Source organism: Hoplias malabaricus, chromosome 2 (assembly GCF_029633855.1).
Source record: "Hoplias malabaricus isolate fHopMal1 chromosome 2, fHopMal1.hap1, whole genome shotgun sequence".
In the NCBI taxonomy this organism is placed as follows: domain Eukaryota; kingdom Metazoa; phylum Chordata; class Actinopteri; order Characiformes; family Erythrinidae; genus Hoplias; species Hoplias malabaricus.
In genome coordinates, this window is record NC_089801.1 from 45,419,385 (window position 1) to 45,439,154 (window position 19,770).

General features: G+C 38.5%; 1 protein-coding gene across 3 annotated transcripts in view; it reads right to left on the reverse strand.

The window, feature by feature from the left end:
* The window catches only part of klhl5 (kelch-like family member 5), an 80,009-nt gene that overhangs the window by 25,243 nt on the left and 34,996 nt on the right, over positions 1–19,770 (reverse strand). For all 3 annotated transcript variants that reach the window (XM_066659847.1, XM_066659848.1, XM_066659846.1), the window contains 3 exons: positions 8,157–8,339; positions 1,108–1,244; positions 777–973 (listed from right to left, as the gene is read on the reverse strand). In XM_066659847.1, coding sequence (XP_066515944.1) covers positions 777–973; positions 1,108–1,244; positions 8,157–8,299 — 477 coding nt within the window. In that variant the 5' untranslated portion in view covers positions 8,300–8,339. The remainder of the gene's footprint in view (positions 1–776; positions 974–1,107; positions 1,245–8,156; positions 8,340–19,770) is intronic.

Consider the following 19,770-nt stretch of genomic DNA (forward strand, 5'->3'; position numbering starts at 1 on the left):
GACTCAGGGTAAAATCCAAGCTGGCGCAAGAAATGTTTTCCGGAGTTTCCCCTAAACGCGCTGTATAGGTGCTGCGCCACGCCTAAAGCATGTGTTTCATCTACCGCTGTGCGCTGCATGTGGGACATCTCTCGATCCGATACACTGGAGTTTCACTAGAAATTCCCGGGAATTCATGTGTGAAATAGGCATAGGAATCACGAGTGAGCAGAAACTAAAAAAAAAAGACCAAATTTACTTAATGGAAAAGCAAAAAAGCAGAGTAGAATTGAATCCAGTAGAGCCGATACAATGAAGTGGAAAGGCACTATAAGTGGTACTTGGACTGTAATATTTGTAGCGTGCAAGTAAACTGAGACTTCCATCAGAGAGTTGAGTAGAGAAGATATATAATCTCCTCTGCCTTAATCTAAAATGGGACTGTTTCAAAAGGACCAGAGAATGTCTTTGCATGTAAACATCATCACTGCTTGCCTTCTGTTGTATTTAGAGAGGGAGCTGAGAAATAAAAAAAATACACTGAAATTTGTAATGTTGAAAACAAACACCTCTTAACACAAAATCCAGCAAGCTGAGGACACGGCTTATTTCAATAATTTACTTTCAGGTAAAATCCATCTTCTTATATATTTCTGTCTTTTGGGCTCAGTTACAATGCCAGTTACAAATGTCTGCCTCTCAGCTAATCAGAAAGGAATTATGGTGATGTACCAGCCCAAAGACCTTTATAGATAACATTATTTCATGCTCAGGGGTGGGGATGAGGAGTGTATTACCATGGTGTAGTTGTGTGCCACCTTGTGCAGATCCTGGCATCCCTGGGCATCTGCAAATGATCGTATACCAAGGCAGTTTGAGGGGTGGAGCTGCTTCATGAGATAAGTACAGCACGCCTGCACCACTGCAGACAACTGCAGTAGACACGCAGCTGACAGCAGACTCTCTATAGTGTCCTCTCTTAACTCCAACCGACCTAGAGAGAGAGAGAGAGAGAGAGAGAGAGAGAGAGAAAGAGAGAGAGAGAGAGAGAGAGAGGTATTTAGACTAATGAACTTATTTGTACGCCAAAATGTGCAGATCCAACAAATCATCACTATATAAAATTACCTGTATATGCGTACTGCACCAAGACCCATAATGCATCTGGGTCCACTCCCTCCATCTTCACCTCCTCCTGTTTGGCCTCCCGCACATCACTGGTGAACATGGCTGCAAAGTAGTCGGAGACAGAGGACAGAACTAACCTGTGTGTGTGTGTGTGTGTGTGTGTGTGTGTGTGTGTGTGTGAGTGTGAGAGAGAGAGAGAGAGAGAGAGAGAGAGAGAGAGAGAGAGAGAGAGAGGGTTAAAACCTACTGGTAATCAAACAATCTAATAACTTCATGATGTAACCCAGCAAGATAACCAGGTGAACTGAACACTCACTGGGCTACCTGTGGCGGGTGGCGTAATGTCGCTCACTCGTAACTCAGATCTTGGCTGGCATCATAAAGCAAAAAAATCAACTGAGCGACGGCTTGTATCTCGGAAAATTTTGATATTTTGATATTTTTGATATCTCGGAAAAGTTGATTCACTCGTAAGTACTGTATAAGTAATCCCTACAAGTCAGAAGATCCATCTATACATCAAGCTCTTTGCTCCAAAAAACAAAAAAGGTATTAATAACCTGCCATCAGTGTACATATCCTGTGTCCAATGTACAAAATTTCTTGGTGTACTTATAGATGATAAACTCAGCTGGATAGATCATATTGCAGTAATATCACAAAAGATATTAAAAATTCTTGGTGTTATCAGACAAATTAAACATATATCACCCCAGTATGTACTTCTCAATCTTTATTATACAATGATCCATATTTGTCATACTGTAATATTATCTGGGCTAGCACTTACAAAAGTAATCTCACAGGCCTGTTCTCAACGTACTTTAGCACTATAAATGTATACAACATCAACCTTTTTCAAATCTGTCAGTTTATTTTCTTATTCGAGCAAAACCAGCTTCCTGACTGTTTCCAAAACGCATTTCAATATAACTCTGAAATACATCAGTACTTCATCTGAGCCTCTGACAACCTGCATCCTGCCTTCTACAGAACCACATTAAGCCAGTTCACATTTTCACACAGAGGACCTCGTATGTGGAACTTTTTGCCACCCAACTTGCAACAATCTGAACTCCTTCAAAACACTAACTATAGTCCATTTCTTCTTACACCCATCTGTTTTTTTGGATCCACTATACACCAACCACCTCTTTGGTATGACTCTTTCATTCTGTATTTCTATTCTTTTTTTCCTGTACATTTTCTCTTCTTCTTCTATTACTCTTGTATAATGTGTATAATTTAAGTTAAGATTAAAGTGGGAAAGTGCCTAGTACAAGCCCTTTGGGCTTTTTTGTACTTTCCCTGTGTCATTTGATATTGTGTGTTTTCATTATTTGCTGTACTCCAATATTCAAATCTATTGTGTGCGTGCATAAATAAATAAAATAAATAAATAAACAAAAAGGTTGGAGCAGCCATGGCCTGGTGGTTAGGGAACTGGGCTTGTAACCGGAAGGCTGCTGGTTCGATCCACATAACGGAGAACAATTCCCTCTGTGTGCAAGCACAGTGGCCAATAAATTGATTCTTCTAACTCTATTTTTATTTCTGCAGCATGTAACTGTCTAAATATGACAATAACTGCAATTATTTCTAGGAAAATGTATCAATCACATAAATATAGCTATTTTTAATATATTTTACAAACTGCCATGTCCATTTTTAAAATATACATATATACACCATCATGTAAACCATTGTCAGCAAAACCTCAAGACTTTTCTTCAGTGGACTGTAAATGTCTTGATCACAGCCATGTCAAAACCTGCCTGATTCTAAAAGGGACGGAATTAAGCGAGTGCTGATTACAGTGAGATGATGGAGGATTTGCTGAGCTTTGATACTGAATTGAACTGCAGTGAAGACAGAGGATTTCCTATTTAAATCCAGACACACACATGCACACACACACACACACAGACACACACACACAAAGTGTTGCTGAAAGCTTGGAGCTTTAAATCTATTAGCCTGCTGAATGTGGATAGCCTGAACGTTAATGACTCTCTCAAAGAACCGAGGGGGAAAAAAGCCTCAAAGCAACAGAAGCTAGAGTATTAGAAGACACAGCACACCTCCGTCTTTGTAAGAGTGTGCTCTGGTGTGACAAATGTCAGGAGATGATACATAGCCTAATTAAATTATCTGAAGTGTCCTTTGTCTTTGTGTGTGTGTATGTTTGTGTATGGACAGTGTGCATGTTTGAGTGAGTTAGAAGTCAGACTTTAGAAGAGAATACGTTATGAACGACTGAGATCTGTCTCAAACTGTTCTCAGAAATTCAGCTATACCTGTTATATTATTTATAAGCAATGCATCACAATGCTCACTGTACAGGTTACAGCCTCAGTTACTGGACTCTGTCTGCAATGGCCCTGGTGGTATGATTTAACCTCAATACACCACCAGAAGTTTAACAAGTTGCCTCCAGGTCTGTCATTACGAGACCACAACCAATGTGGCTCTGTTACTTCCTGATAGTCATACTGGTTTTTTACTGGTACTGTGTGCAGTGAAGGTGTATCTACCCACCAATCTATGTTTTTATGTTTATGTTATGCTGTCAAAATGAATGTGTTAACATACACAGAGAACTTAACATGCTAATTTTTTAACACAAATTTTTCTTTTAACCATATTTATCCACACCTTCTTCCCAAAATTCACTAAAAATAATAATCCACCACAACTAACTGTAGTGTTGATAAGGTAACTTAAACTGTATTTATGCATTTATGAAATATGCATTAAACTAACTCTCACTTTTACCCTTCCTCTCTCATTCACTCACTCTCTCTCTGTTTATTTGAACATACTACTAATACTGGAATACTATTTTTACATACTATTTAGTATGACAGTATGCCGTTTTGGGCACAGCCTCTCTCGCTTGCCCTCTCCCACACATGCACACAGCTCCTGTTTCCATGTTTGGGGCAATAATTGCACTGTTGTGGTAATTTTCTCCATTAAATCTTCTGTGTCTAGTGTTAAAGCTCTCCCTGAAATTAATTAAGAGATTCTACTCTGAGGTATTATAATAAAGTAAAAAAGAATGTTTTTTTTCTAGTCAGTTTGTCTTGAATATCACACTACACATTTATCTCCCTCCCAAATATACAAGAAAGTACTAGCATGTTCAACTTATATTTTTATTTATTTTTTTTTTTACTAATATAAATATAAATCCTGTCAGGGATCACAGGGCGGACTGACGGATGCAGACACACTTGCTAAAACACAGTGATTTTAATAGATCAAAACAAAAAGAAACAAAACAAACACAAACGGACTTAAGGGCAAACACGAAGTGAGGAAACAACAAAAGTAGAAATTTAAACAAAATGACTCGACACGGAGAAGGAAGGAAACAACACGACAGGACTGGGAAAGGAAACGACATGACTAGACTAGGAAAGAGCAAACCAACAAATGACCGATAACAGGAAGAGAAGGAAGGGGACTTACATACAAGACACAGACACGATACACCTGGACAGCTAACGAGGGGGCAGATTAAAAAATGGCACAGACGAGGAGGCGGGACAAAGGCGGGACTAGAACAACAACAAACATAGCCATGTGCTAAAAGAGTACATGGCCGGGGAAACAGACATGACAAGGGCGTGACAAATCCATTGTGTTGATCTTAGTTCATTTCTTTTTTAATCAATGGCCCTTGTTTATATGTTCAATAAACCTGTAGTTGAGTATCAACTAAATAATATCAACTTATTAGAGTTTAGAAGTGATATATTGTAGCAAAACTGTACAGTTAACTGACATATATTATCCTCAGGTATCCTCATTTTACTGCAAATTAATTGCTAATGCATGTCTCCATTTACACACTTATATTAAAGTATAATACTTTCAAATGCCAAAGCTTTGTGTTTAAATACCTTATATATATATATATATATATATATATCTCACAGTAAGTCAGGATGGGTATTAAAGTACAACAATAAGGCAGTGACCTTACTAAAGACCAGGATATTTTTTGTGTGGCATGATACATTGGGAATGTATTTAAGATTTAATTTGAGTGACTACCGACTTCTAGCCTTTGCTTTGAAACTTTAAACTCATAGCTCCAGTGTTAAACTACAGAATCAAAATTTGGACACCAGACGTGCTTTGGCTGATCAACCACATCTGGGATAAGTGGAAAATTGTGTAATTTATTTTTTGCCGAACCATTCCTTTAACTTAATCCAGCTGGACTGGGAATAAATCTGGACTTGATCTGAGAATAAATACTTTGCTAAAAGTCGATTTACATCTTTCTTTTACTTTTTGGAGAGAAAAGTAGCAGTCTGACAACGTTTCATAGCTGTAAGGGAATAGTGCATATGTGTGTGTGTGTGTGTCTCATTATCTATTAACTCAAGCAATCCCCTTCGTACCTGCCCAAGGCAGCCCTCCAATTAAACTGTTCTAACTAGGTCATCAACCACAAAAAAAATAGAAAGATGGAGAAAAGGAAAGCAAGAGTTTGCAAGCCATGAAGAAAGGATGATCCTGAAAGAAAAATGCAGAGCTGTTGAAAATGCATTTTCATCTTTGAAGCTCCTCACTGGCAGAGCATGAGCAGGTCTGTGTGTTAGTGTGTGTGTGGTTCTTAATAGACAGAGGAGTGAAAGGAAAACTGAAGGTACTGAATGCAAAATGTGCTTGCGTCTGTTTTCTATTCTCTACTTTTTTCCTTTTCCCTCTCTCTCTCTCTGTGGTCATCCAAACTCACATCCTGAAGGATTTATCTTCCTCCTACAGTTCATGGTGCCAAAACTTTCCACTGTACACACACATACTTTTTTTGTGAACGTTTCTCTTAAGTTAAGAGAGTTCTTTGTCTGCACACAAGAAACTCTTTCTCTTTATCCAGTGTGTCTCTGAAACAAAAGCCATTTTTAAAGTCTTTGTAAACCCTCTGGCACTGGACCCACAGCCACCTGAAGTACGTTCTGTAGGGATGCCCCAATATGGATTGGAACTGTGACTATGAATTCTTTTTTTTTTTTTTTTTGTGAGTTATATAACTGTATAAATTACTGTTATACAATTTTGTCCCGTATGTGATCGTTTTACTTTTATGCAAGCAAAACAGGATTACACTCTAATCACACTATAAACTCTCTGCCATGTGATATTACGCTGTACAACCACATCATTTTGACCAAGTGATTCGAAACGCATTCTGTGCTGCACTGTTTGATATAGCAAAGGCTGTAACGAAAAAAATAATTTTACATTATTTCCACAGAGGCACAAAATCTATGAGTCTCTCAGGCACAAGTTCAGTGAATGCAGCTTGGCAGGCTAAATACTAACAGCTGCTTCAGGAGAACAGTGCTTTGTAGACTAATCTTCTCTTCAGCTCTCCCTGCAAAAATGTAGGAAAGAAACAGAACAATACATATATATAATTATTGTTGCTATTATTTTCTTCTTCGTCTTCTTCTTCTTCTTCACCAAATGTTCATTACAATACAATATTTATATTTTTATTATCAGAATACAGTATACATGCAGATATATGCAAATGACCTAAATCCATGAAAAAAGATTTCACTGGAAGGATGTAAATAATTTTGATTACCTCCACAGATAATGGAAAAACAAAACATAATTTTCTAACCATGAAAAGGTAATGTGTCTTGTGTCATAAAATAATTCATACGGCATTACAACCTCAAGCATTTAAACAAGTAGAACAAATGACAATTAAAAAAAATAAAAAATACATTAATATAATACAAAGTTCTGGGTCAGCACAGTGGTGCAGCAGGTAGTGTCGCAGTCACACAGCCCCAGGGACCTGGAGGTTGGGTTCAAGTCCCGCTCCGGGTGACTGTCTGTGAGGAGTTTGGTGTGTTCTTTCTGTGTCCGCTTCCTCCCACGGTCCAAAAATCAGTAGGTGTGAAAGTGTGTGTGTCGCCCTGTGAAGGCCTGGTGCCCCCTTCCAGGGTGTGCTTCTGCCTTGCACCCAATGATTCCGGGTAGGCTACAGACCCATCGAGACCCTCAACTGAATAAGTGGTTACAGAGAATGAATTAATTAATTTTGTTCCCTCTAAATTGAGAAAATCAAACTGCTTTGTAATTCCTGAATAAACCAGTTTATGCTTCACAGAGCAGGGTTTCCACATTTAAAACATATTTAGTAAAGAACTTTTAATATACCAAGGCAACTAGGGGACAGTGCAATGGTTATTTCTAACTGTAAAGAAGAATCACAGCAATCGATAGTTCCTTTAAACCTAGAGAGTCTTAGATAGCTATAAGTACAACCCTAGTCTCGCATTGCCAAAGTCTTTAAGGAGAGTCTGGTGCCTTTCACCACTTCACATGGCCAAGAAATGCCTACTACTGCAGGAATAGACATTTGACTGACATGCAAAAAGACCAATCACAAGTCTGCTATTTTCGCAAGACATGAAGAAGGAGGCGATTCACGTTAGAACAGTGCCAGTACAAAACAATACATGGAAGTGCATATTCATATACAAGGATGTACAGAGAGGCAATCAGAATGCGACAGGCAGAATCCTAACACTGAAGCCAGGTATCAGACCCTTCAGTATCGTCTGTGGCTGAGACTTGTAAAACTCCAATACCAGTTGGGATGCTGGGTAATATATAAAAGAAGATCTAGGACTATTGAGTTGAGCATCTAGAATCCTACAACAGACAGGTATGGGACAACATTCCTCTCCTATAACTCCAGCAGCTGTTCTCTTCTCTACTGGCCACGTCCCAACTTTTTAGAGACGTGTTGCTGCCATCAAGTTCTAAATAAGTTCAATAAGTTTTTCATGTCTCAACATCTGGTATGTGTTCTATATTAAACTGTGCATAAAAAAGGGCCTTTGAGATTCACAAGTCATTGCCATTTGTTTTTATTTACATCTATGTACATTTTACACAGCTTCCCCACTTTTCTGTAATTGGAGTTGTGCGTTTTCTCATTTTTTAGAGAGCGAAACCCTGTCCACCCATGCATCATGCGCCCCAGCTATACTGTGTAAAATGTGTGTTACCTGTGCGCAGGTATCCGGCGGTCTCCAGCCAGTAGGACCACGTCACACAGCTTGCGGGTCCTGAGGTATGTCTCCATTCGCCTAAAGGTGTGTTCCGCGTGGCTGTGTGACTGGAAGAGTTCATCAGGTACGCAGGGCTCCATCGATACGCATGAGGACAGGGTGGCACTGCTGTTAGATGTCCTGGAAAACACACACACACACACATACACACACAGTAAGAGATTTTATCCAATCAAATTACAGTGAGTTTACAATAACTATTCACCACTTCATAACTCATTTGTTAAAATATCAATTCAATCTGTTGCTTGAATCAGGGGTAGAAATCCCTTTCTCCCATAGGTCATCTGCTTGTGTGAACACATGGTGACTTCAAAAAAGAGGAGTGCCACAAAGGCAAGAATGCACAGACAGCCCAAGATGCCAGTTTTATCTACATGTGTGAATTGGGGCCAGCTGTGGCCTTGAGGTTAGGTAAGCGAGCTTGAGGCTGTAGGGTCGCTGGTTCATTTCCTGGGACCGGCAAAAGAAAAATTCACGGTTGATGGCGCCTGTCCCCCAAACTACTCCCCGGGCACTGAGGTGGTTGGCAGCCCCCTGCTCCAGTTGTGTGTGTGTTCACTGCCTACAAAGCTTATATCAGTGAATAGACAGGGCCTATATATAAAGTTACTTCGCCGTTTCACAAATGTCTGTCACTTTTTCATGAAGGAGAGTTTCTAAAAGAGTCTAAAAATCTTTTGGTTGTCCCGTAGTCAGTTCACTATGTATCAAATGCTATATAGTAAATAGTGATGGAGTTAACAAGTGAACTGACTTTTTGGACACCAACTTCAAAAACTCTGCTTCATGAAACAGTGACAGACATCTGTGAAGCAATGGTTGTTCCCTAGTCAGTTCACTATGTAGCAAGTGTTATATATTGAATAGGGAATGAGTTAACAAGCAAACCATTCAGAATGCAACAAAACACATTCTTATATTGCCTCTATGCCCCTCTGTTAGAACCAGAGCTACTACTATAAAGGCTACTAGATCAGGTTACTACTGCCAAAAACAAAAGGCTTCCAATTACTGACTTGAATACCAATGAAACAATATTCAAATCACTTCAGCCAGGCCTAGTTAAACTCATTTTCTTTGACAGTTCGATAAAAACTGAAAGATGCTTAACTTTGGCTGAAATTTACACTGAGTGTTAAGTCACTAAGTTAAGTCTCAATCAATCAAGCTGCAACTCTGTTTGCCTTTTTTTTTTTTCCTGGAAATAAAGGCTGAAACTCAAATGTCTCCACACTGCGTAGTGCACAGTGTAGGTCATAATATAATGGACCTACACAGTGCAATGCATGTCCGATAAAACGATTTATACTCAATATAAGCTTTACGTCCCTCTGTCTAACATTTGGTGTACTGTCTGAGTGTAGTTTTATTATTTGTGAAGTGCACTATGTAGGACATAGGGCACTCTTTGAGGCAGAGCAGAAAATTTCTACACGAGAAGCTCCACGCTTTCTGTTTCCTGTTGGACTGTGGGACATCATGTCCATTGCTATTATACACAAAAATCAACTGATTCTAAGTATGCACTGTTGTAACTATACTACACACTACATACTCAAACACTAGCAGGATTAGTATGAAGCGCACAATTGGAATGCAGATAAACAAATCTGAACGAATATCTAGTGTACATTTTTCTCCATTTCCCCAAATGTAGTTACGAAGTGGCGAAGGCAAATCTACTTTCTGAAGTTTAAACAGGAAGTATGAGACAAATGTAGCCAGATATAGCTAATAGAAACGTATACACAGATTAACTATACTATTATGACCACTTCTTTATTTCTACATTCATTGTCCATTCTCTCAGCTCCACTGACCATACTTTGTAGTTCTTCAAATTGCAGACTGAAATCCATCTGTTGCTCTGCTTACATTTTGCCCCCTTTCACCCTGTTCAGGAGCCCCACAGAGCAGGTGTAATTTGGGTGGGGGATCATTGTCAGCGCTGAAGTGACACTGACGTAGTGGGGTGTGTTAATGTGTGTTGTGCTGGTATGAGTAGATCAGACCCAGTGTGTCCACACTGTGTCCACTCACTGTTCATTTTTGTAAACACATCTACCATGTTGGTCCACCTTCTAGATGTAAAGTCAGAGAAAGTAGCTCATCTATTGCTGCATAGTTTGGTCGTCCTCTAGTCCATCATCAGTGGACACAGTTGTCAGCTGGATACTTTTTGGTTGGTGTATAATTTGCAATCCAACAGTGACACTGAAAGGTTAAAATACTCCATCAGCCCTGCTGTGTCTGATCCACTCTTACCAGTGTAACATACATTAACACATTGCCAACAGTTCAATCACTACAGCACTGAGAATGATCGACCATGAAAATAATACCTGCTCTGTAGGAGTCCCCTGAGAGAGTCCTAAGCAGTGAAGAACAGGGTGAAAATTGGTGAAAAAAGCATGGAGAGCAACAGATCAACAATAGTTTGTAATTGTAGAACTACAATGTGCTCCTGTGGACAGCGCAGCTGAGAAAATGGACAGTGAATGTAGAAACGAGGAATAGATCATAGTGTTATAGTTGATCGGTGTAGCTCACTTATTGTTTTTCTATATCATCACACAGAAGCTACAAACTGTAAAGTTAATCTAATTAGACTTTCTTATGTGGTCTGAAATTCTGTAAATACATCTATAAATACTGGCAACTGGTCTGCGCTTGCTAACTGGTGGAGGAATAATCTTCAGGCCCCAAACGTGTCTTGGCTAATAAATTAAATCTGTGGTAAAGGAGGAAACAACATGTACTTGTCTTTTTGCCAAACGATCACTTTCCCAGCAGGTGTTTATGCCCAACAAGGGAGAGGAAAGTACTTGAGCAGTGAGAATGGCCTCTAAAACAGCACAATTGCACATTAAACATCATCAGCATCATCAGGGATCACACTTGGCAACAGTCCACGCTGTTTTACAGACATGTCTGATAGCAGGTGCATTCAGTTGTGGCTACTGTCTTTATTTTTGGATGCACTGTAATAATTCCTGAGTATGTTCATGCACATGTTTAGCACACAGTCCATATTCATTCATTCATTCATTCATTATCTGTAACCGCTTATCTAGTTCAGGGTCGTGGTGGGTCCAGAGCCTACCTGGAATCATTGGGCGCAAGGCGCGAATACACCCTGCAGGGGGCGCCAGTCCTTCACAGGGCAAGAGGATATCCCCTTACCAAGAGGATATAGAGGTGAGAGGAATTGAGTACATAGGACTGGACAGGGCAGTGGCGGATGCTGGTCTTTCAAGGAGGGGAAGCTCAATTTCAGCCTACATCATAAAATGTGTCGGTTTATTTATACGTAAATTCTACCCTCCGTTCCTTTTCAAGAAAATGATCTGTGAGCCTGTCGTACCAACAACGCGTCTTTTCCAGGGACTTGACTAGTGTCCTCTCAATGGCCAGCAGAGCTAGGCTGCTTAAACGGCCTTGGCCCATGTGAAGTGTGTCCGCCTGTGAGTGCTTTGTGACAGTGGAGGGGCTCAGCAGCACCCGCTGGACAGAAACTGTGATAGAAGTCAGAAAGTGTGATAGATGTCAGTCTCCAAACACAAGCAGCTACAAAAAAACCCACCAGAAATAGAAGCTCGATTTGTCGCTAGTCATTTTTAACAAAGAAAATGCCGCTAAGAGGATTAAGAAAGTCTCAGGTTCAACTCAGAACAGAATGAAAATTTACACCAAGGGATCGCTGATTCGCTCATTCCGCTGTCAATCAAAAAGGCATTCAGCCTCAGACAGATCATCCAATCATCATGCAGAAGCTGAGCGTCTGGGCCAGCCGAGGCCAGCCCACTGCCCCTTAGACCCCCAGAGACGGTGAGCGTCCGATGGGCGGGACAAAGCCCAGCATTTATCCAATGACTCGTTTCGCTGCAATTCGCTGCTTCGCTCAGCGTCCTCATTGTTTAAAGCACTGAAGCTGCGGGAATGATTGAGAAGAAAGTTGCATCTTTACCAGTGATAAGAAGCTGATTCTGAACAAAAGTTGAGCGCGTTGTACTGCATTTTTATTCAATGACATGTACACACAACAGTATATATTTGATATTTTTTTTTGACATTTTAGGGGAAGCTGAGCTTCCCTTGCAGTCTTAGAGCAATCGCCTCTGGGACAGGGGTATTCAATATCAACATATATCTCAATATAAAATGTTTCAATAACAATGATATGACTTTGATTTTCAATATTTACAACAATCTGACTGACATTAATTACAGGGCACTGTGGTCAGTTCAGTGTAGGGCTGGATGATACGGCCAAAATTTATATCATGATATATTTCTTTATATTTCAGTCGATACGATATAAGTCCGATATCGATATGAACAATAAAAAACCCACTTTGTCAATATTACTATTTCTAAACTAAATTTAAAATTGAGGAACTAACGACAGCGCCCTGTAATGATCATCAGTCAATGTCTGATGCTGTAAAAATTGTATATTAAAATATTGAAAATGTGTTTAAAAATCACAATCACAGTACTATGCAGAAGTCTTAGGTACCTAAGATAATCATATATATTTAAACTAATGCCTTCTCAGTAAGTGTGGTGCTTGTATAAAGTTATATATATAATAACAGTAAATACAAAAAAATAATAATATAATAGAAATAAGAAATACAAAGTATTAGGTGTGAGTGAGTTTGAAGAACAATGTTTTGTTCAGATTCTCCTTGATTGTGTAAATTTGTTAAATCAACAGCACACATTATTTAAAATCATTATTTATTAACTAGTAAAACTAGGTATTGGATGATAACCTCAAATAATATGGACTCCACGAGGAAATTATTGGAAAATATTAAACCAACACATTCACACACAGAATATCACACTGACTGGAATAATGTTATTTGGTTTTATTCTAATGTTGGGTGTAATTTGTTGTTTGTTGTTTTAGTAAATAAACACTATCACACACTGCTCAGATAAATAGCTTTTTAAATCTCATAACCTTAGTTACCTAAACTTTTGCACAGTACTATATATTGAATTTTGAATTATTGTCCAGCCCAGGTTCAGTGTCAAGGTTCAATGCAAACTTAATTTAAAATTCAGTTTAAAAATATAAATATTAACAAAGGTTTATGTTTGATGGTGATGTCATGTTTCTTGTTTTTCAGTGGATTTTATGCTGTTCATATTGATATTGGAATTATAACTAACCAAAATTAAGAAATATATCTTCATATAAATTTTGACCTTATTGACCAGCCCTGAGTACATTATGATGAAAGAAAACAAGAACACAAAGAACCAGGACTAAGAGGACTAACAAATATCATTTCTGAGTTCAGGTGTATGCTGATTTACTAAATTAAGTCTGCAGGATTGGCTAGAGGGTTTTAATTTTTATTTTTATATATTAATATTCATTCATTATCTGTAACCGCTTATCCAATTCAGGGTCGCAGTGGGTCCAGAGCCTATCTGGAATCATTGGGCGCAATATATTAATATATGATCTGTATTACAATCTGCAAATGTGTCTAAAAAACTGAAGTACAGGACACACTTGAAAGACGAGCTAAGACAGAGAGACAGAAAAGGACGGAGAGACCATAAAAGTGAGAAAGTAGACATTAAGCGTGTTTTGAGTTATATGATGCAGGTTGAAAGCCTCTGGCTTTCCTCACTGCCACAACTGTTTAGACTCACAGAGGAACACAGACGACTACTAACACACAACACACACCCACACAGTATTAAAGGCTTTATCTCCTGTAAGAGAGAAAACACCTGCTAGCTCCACAGCCCTGACACACACACGTCCCTCCCTTCTTGTGTGCCTACCATCCATCATTTACTCCTTTTCTTCGCTTTTCCCTCATTTTGCTTCACACTTTTCTTCCTCTCTCTCCCATTCCCTCCCTGCTCTCCTTCTCCATCTCAGGAGGACTGTCACCCGCTGTCTCATGGTAGGGGGACGTGTCTCGTGTATTTTCCAGCTGTGTTCTGCTCCAAAGCACATCCAGTATTTTTCATAGCGAAAGAAAATTAGATGAATGTTTCACTTTTGCAGAACAGTTTATACTTTTTTTACAGCAAGGGTAATGCTCATGCAGTGATCCGCATGTTTCTCTCTTCTGCTTAAATGAGTACCAGACTCTGGTCACTGAGCCAGTACTGGATACAAATCTGTCTCTGCTTTGTATAGTGCACTGTAGAAATACCCTTCCACTCTACTATTAATATATGTGGAATAATAATGAATATATTTAGCTATGTTGACTGAGACTTACCGCAACCCTAAAATGAATTAAACGGAAAAGAAGATGCTTATGCTGCTGATGATTGAGACTTCTTTACACTTAAACAGACCCAGGGTTTCTGTGTTTCTATAATGTGGTGTGCATGATTATCACCCGTTTTTTAGTTCAGGGTTGTTTTAGAGACCATTCACAGGGTTTTTGTGCTGTGCATGTGTTTGTGTGTTGGACTTGGTTTGTGGAGGTTTTTGATGTCAGGGTGTTATTTACCCTCCAAAGTGTTTGGTAGATGTTGAATAAGGGTCTCTTCCAGTTTCGCCATACACCAAGTCCAAATTGCTGCTCGTCCCCTTACTTACTTACCCTTATTCCCTTATTTAAGGTTGCTTAAAATGCAGCAATGGCTTATTCTTGTTACACCGTCTCCAGTGAAGTCACAATTAGGGGTGGGCGATATGGCCCTAAAATAATATCACGATATTTTTGGGTGTTTTGTGATAACGATATTCTTAGCGATTTGAACAAAACACTGAAAAATAATTGTATTAATTTTGAAAACACACTAATGGAACTACATAAATGTTATATTAATATTTAACATATTACATTTATTGTACTACAAATGTAACAGCTTCAAATATTCAAATATAAAGTGACAGAAAAATTCAGTAAAAATTTGCTTATTTTTTAAACTACAGATTCTGATTTTGTATAAAATAATGTAGCATAAAAATCTACCACAAAGTGCAGAAAATATAGTGTGTACGTATAAACAGCAAATGGATATTATTATATTAATGCTGCACAGTAAATAAGAAAACAAACACAGAATAGTTGCTGTGCTGAGTCATTATGCAAAGAATCCAATGAAGAGTATTGCGATTATCACAATATATATATATATATATTTTTTTTTTTATCTTTTATCGCAAACAATTCGATATGGCACAGCCCTAGTCACAATACATTTTGCAACACGAATGACTGAAAATAAAAACTCAATTACAAACCTATGCAGAAGGATTTTAATTTGAAATGACAGATGCAAGGAGAGAACATAAGTAAATAAAGTAGGTAAAGTTTGTAGGTTTGACAGTAGAAAAGAACATTCCCAAAATAACGTAAAGCCCGTCAAACAAGCCGCACTACACCACGCCACGTCCAAACATCTGAAACCACTGCTACTGCAAAGAATCCTAGAGGAAACACTGAGACCAATGACTGAATATTTTGAAAGAATGAGATGAATAAATGTTTGTGAAATTTGCAGTTCTGTTTCTTCTAGATGATTTCCTCCACAATGGTTTAACTCACAAGCTGACACAGTGCTTGCTCCAACGTCCACTGTATTATTAGTAACTCTCTCAGAATTAGGTTTCTGCTTTTCACACAGTTACCTGAAAAAGAGAACACACATCTGAGGACTTTTGTAAACTTGCAACAATGCTTAATGAGGGCAGTTGGGAGCTGAGTTATAAGTAAATGTTGGGAGCTGAGTTATAAGTAAATGTTGAGTAATGAATAGAAGTGATTACAGATGTGTCTTGCTGCAATTTGGACTCAATACAGAACAAATTCTAAAGATGTAGAGGTTCCTAAAATAGATTAATCATTGTTCAAGACATGAATAGCATGCAAGCACCAAACATTATGCCACTATTTAAATATCCTGTGATAATTAGAGCACCACAAATGCACCACACACAAATACACACACACACACACACAGAGATACACTGAATAAATGCAAACATGTTATTTCTGTCTGAGACATTATAAAGGAGAAACATCACAGGTGCACACACACAAAAACCTCACAGTCCTTATATGTACTCCATCTCTCAGGCGATGGCAAAAACACAAACAGCAGTTTTGCATATATCAAGGTCACACTAGCGAAACACACATATACACACACAAAGAAAGAAACGCAAGCTGGTATATTGAGATGGTAATAGATTTTAACTGCATGCTGAGATACATGATGTTAAAAAGACCCACTTATGTATTTGAACATATAAAAACATGTGGAGGCTCCTCCCTACAGGGGTAGATTTTTCCGATTGGCTGGTGTCCCTAGCCGTAATATTTCACAATTTGACGACTATGACTACAAAGAGTTTAAGGTGATCTTTTGTGTTCATTTCCTTTAATAATGATTAATAAGACTCCAAATTTAGATATTATGACAAAAACCAAGCTGCCATTTCTATATATATTTTGGAAATTTCTCCAAACTAACAACTGTTGCTATGTAGGGAGGTATCTTTGGGTGGAGCATGGTTAAGACCACTGATCCAATGTGGTGAAGAAAGTACACACAGGGAAGTAGAGAAAACTGCTTCTGGGCTCTGGGAGCTGTTTGGAATTCTGAAGTAGTACCACTATGGATTTTAGTTGACTTTCCAGCAACGGCCAGAGCCTGGATCAACCTTAAGCCTTCCATAGGAGCGCGCACACACACACACGCGCGCGCACTCACTCACTCACTGCCAATTCAGCAGGGAAAGAGATCACAATACAGTCACAGAAAGGGACTAAGGAAGCCTAGTTCTTAAATTGTATAGGTATCACCACACTGAGAATGTATCAGTCTGAAGTTTATTCAGCTGTATTGATTTTTCAAATACTACAATAAATAATAAGTAAAAAAAAAAAAAACAACTCCTATTTTCAATCGTATGATGCTTTGTGTTTCAAAAGAAAATAGTAAGGAAAGCTAAGTACTCTTTTGTGAAGTATACAAGAAAATATCTTCCATCAGCTTTGTGATCATGTATTTTGAATCATTTATTAAAAATATTTCCACAGGTCAGAAAGACACTACAATATTTGTCAGACATCTATTAAGGCTCTACACTCATTTCAGATGGAGATCTGATGGCCCAGTTTTTGGGTTCTAAAGACCTTTACTCCCTCCTAAGTTTTTATATTGCTCCACACTGTCACATTCTGCTCACAGCTAAAGTACAGAATGTGTAGTAGCAACACATGAGAATAAAGAAGCTTATTCCAAGTCAATTTGCTGTAGCAACTGACGAAAACCAGGGTAACTGAGAGCCTACTTGATGTTGCTGATGTTATCTTAGTTCTAATTGGCTCATATAAATAAAATACTACATGGATTGGCTGGAAAACGACTGTGAACTCGTGCTGTGCACGGTTTGAGAAGAGGGGTGATTCTGTCTGCCTCAAAATTCTCTTTGCTCGCAACAGATTCTACTCCCTTCACGCGATAGAAAAATCCACACAGTTCACATGGATTTCACCTAAGTGCGACACATATTCATGGACGTGTGTAGATGCAAAGAAAGATCCAATTCGGTCAGGCCTGGAGAGTTCACGATTCACTGAAATGCTCATAAGAGTTTATTTATGACAAAGAGATAAGCATTATTAATATTTATCTATCACATACTTACACAACGACACATGCACCTGCACAAACAAGTGAACACAGACTGGTGAGATAGAGAAAGAGTGTGGAGGGAGAGAGAGAAAGAGACAGAAAAGAACACAAAGAAAACAAAAACGTAATATGAGAGAGAGAGAGAGAGAGAGAAAATAAACCACCTTTGGGTTTGGACCAAAATACACACTCTGCTCCCAACAGGCACGACCAAATCTCAACATGAGCTCAAAAGAATCTTGTACAAACCTGACCAAAAATCTCTAGTGACACAAATCTATCACCCTCTTTCCCGTTCTCTCATTCCCAATATTCCTGTACCTCAAGATTTCTCTCTCTCATCTTATAAATATAAATATGACATGGACAAACAAGTGCTGTTTGCACACACACACATATACACACCCAGAGCAACTTAACTCTAGACTGCAAGGAGTTAACAGATATGAAAATTGGACAACATCAAATTAAAAAGATTACATTTTGATAACCCACTGATGGATAGATTGTTCATTGTTATGTAGGAGAGAGAGAGAGAGAGAGAGGACATGGGTGTGTGTACATTTCGTATTCTGCGCAGCTATCAGAAGCTTCACCCCATTATCCTCAGATCATAATTGCAGATACTTTATGAGGAGACTGTTTTCCTCATCTCAATGTGCTTGTGTATGTGTGTGTGTGTGTGTAAATGTGCACACTAGCAAATACTGAATCACCAACATGCTCGAGTGTGTATAAATCTAAGTGTGTATTCTGTGTAATAAACAATATTACATATTAATGCAAATGGTATCTATTCTGAATATTTTTTTGTCAAGGCATAGTTGAGAATCTATTCCAGTCAACAGACAATAATGTAACACCCAGCTGGTGAGCTACCCTGCCATTTTGTAAAATAAGATATTAAATCAATTCTTAATAAATAAATCAATCAATCAAATAAACAACCTCTCATTTGGAGGGAACCTGGAGTTTCTGTTGTGGTTTTTCCTTCTCACAGTTTCATCCACAACACTTTCCAGAAGAGTCTGCAGAACAACCAACTCCGGCATCAGTAGTGTGTCTTATCACATTCATTATAAAACGTCACTATAGTTACCTGGTTTTACCAAGAGAGTCTTTACTGGAACAAAGGTTTGATCAAGACAGCTGCATTTATTCAGTGATTTAGTGTTTTTTTTTAAATGCTGTTGTTGTTTATCATTTTACCCCAAAATCATCAAAGCTTTTTCAAGAGATTTTCCACTAGTATCACAGGCTGTGATGAAAATGGCTCCTTATTCTCTCTTTGCTGTCCATTTAATTTAATAATGCTGTGTCAGGGACTGTGCCCTATTCACTCCATAGTTGTATCTGTTATTTTTACTGATTTCTAGGGTTTAACATATTTCAAGGCACCCTTTGCTTCTGATTGCTTAAAATTGAGATTTAATAATAGTAGCGTGCGAGTGTGTGAATGTAGCATGAGTGTGTTTACCTGTCTGTGTTTCTCTAGCTCAAACAGGCCTTCATTTTTAATCATAGTGTACCATTTTCAGTGCATTCAATCAATTCCACAATGCACCGCAAAAGGTAGCAAACAACCCATGCTCACTGGTGGATAGCATTGTTTGGTAAAAGCTCAAATGAGCTGGTGTCCAAAAATGTTCCCCACATTCCTGAATTCAGTTCACAATAATAGTGCACTGTATAGTGAGTAACATAGGGAACCATAGTGAATTCAGACAATTCCGCTGTCCGTTGCTTAGTAACAAAGAAACTCGCAGTACATTTTTGTCCACATTCAGCTTGTATAATGAGCCAAGATGTTTAATATACGTTTTTAAGTGCACTGTAGGAGTCAAAACCAGGCTTGAATTAGGGAGTATTTGAGTGTAATGCACCATTCAAACACTATGAGAAAATGTCCAAC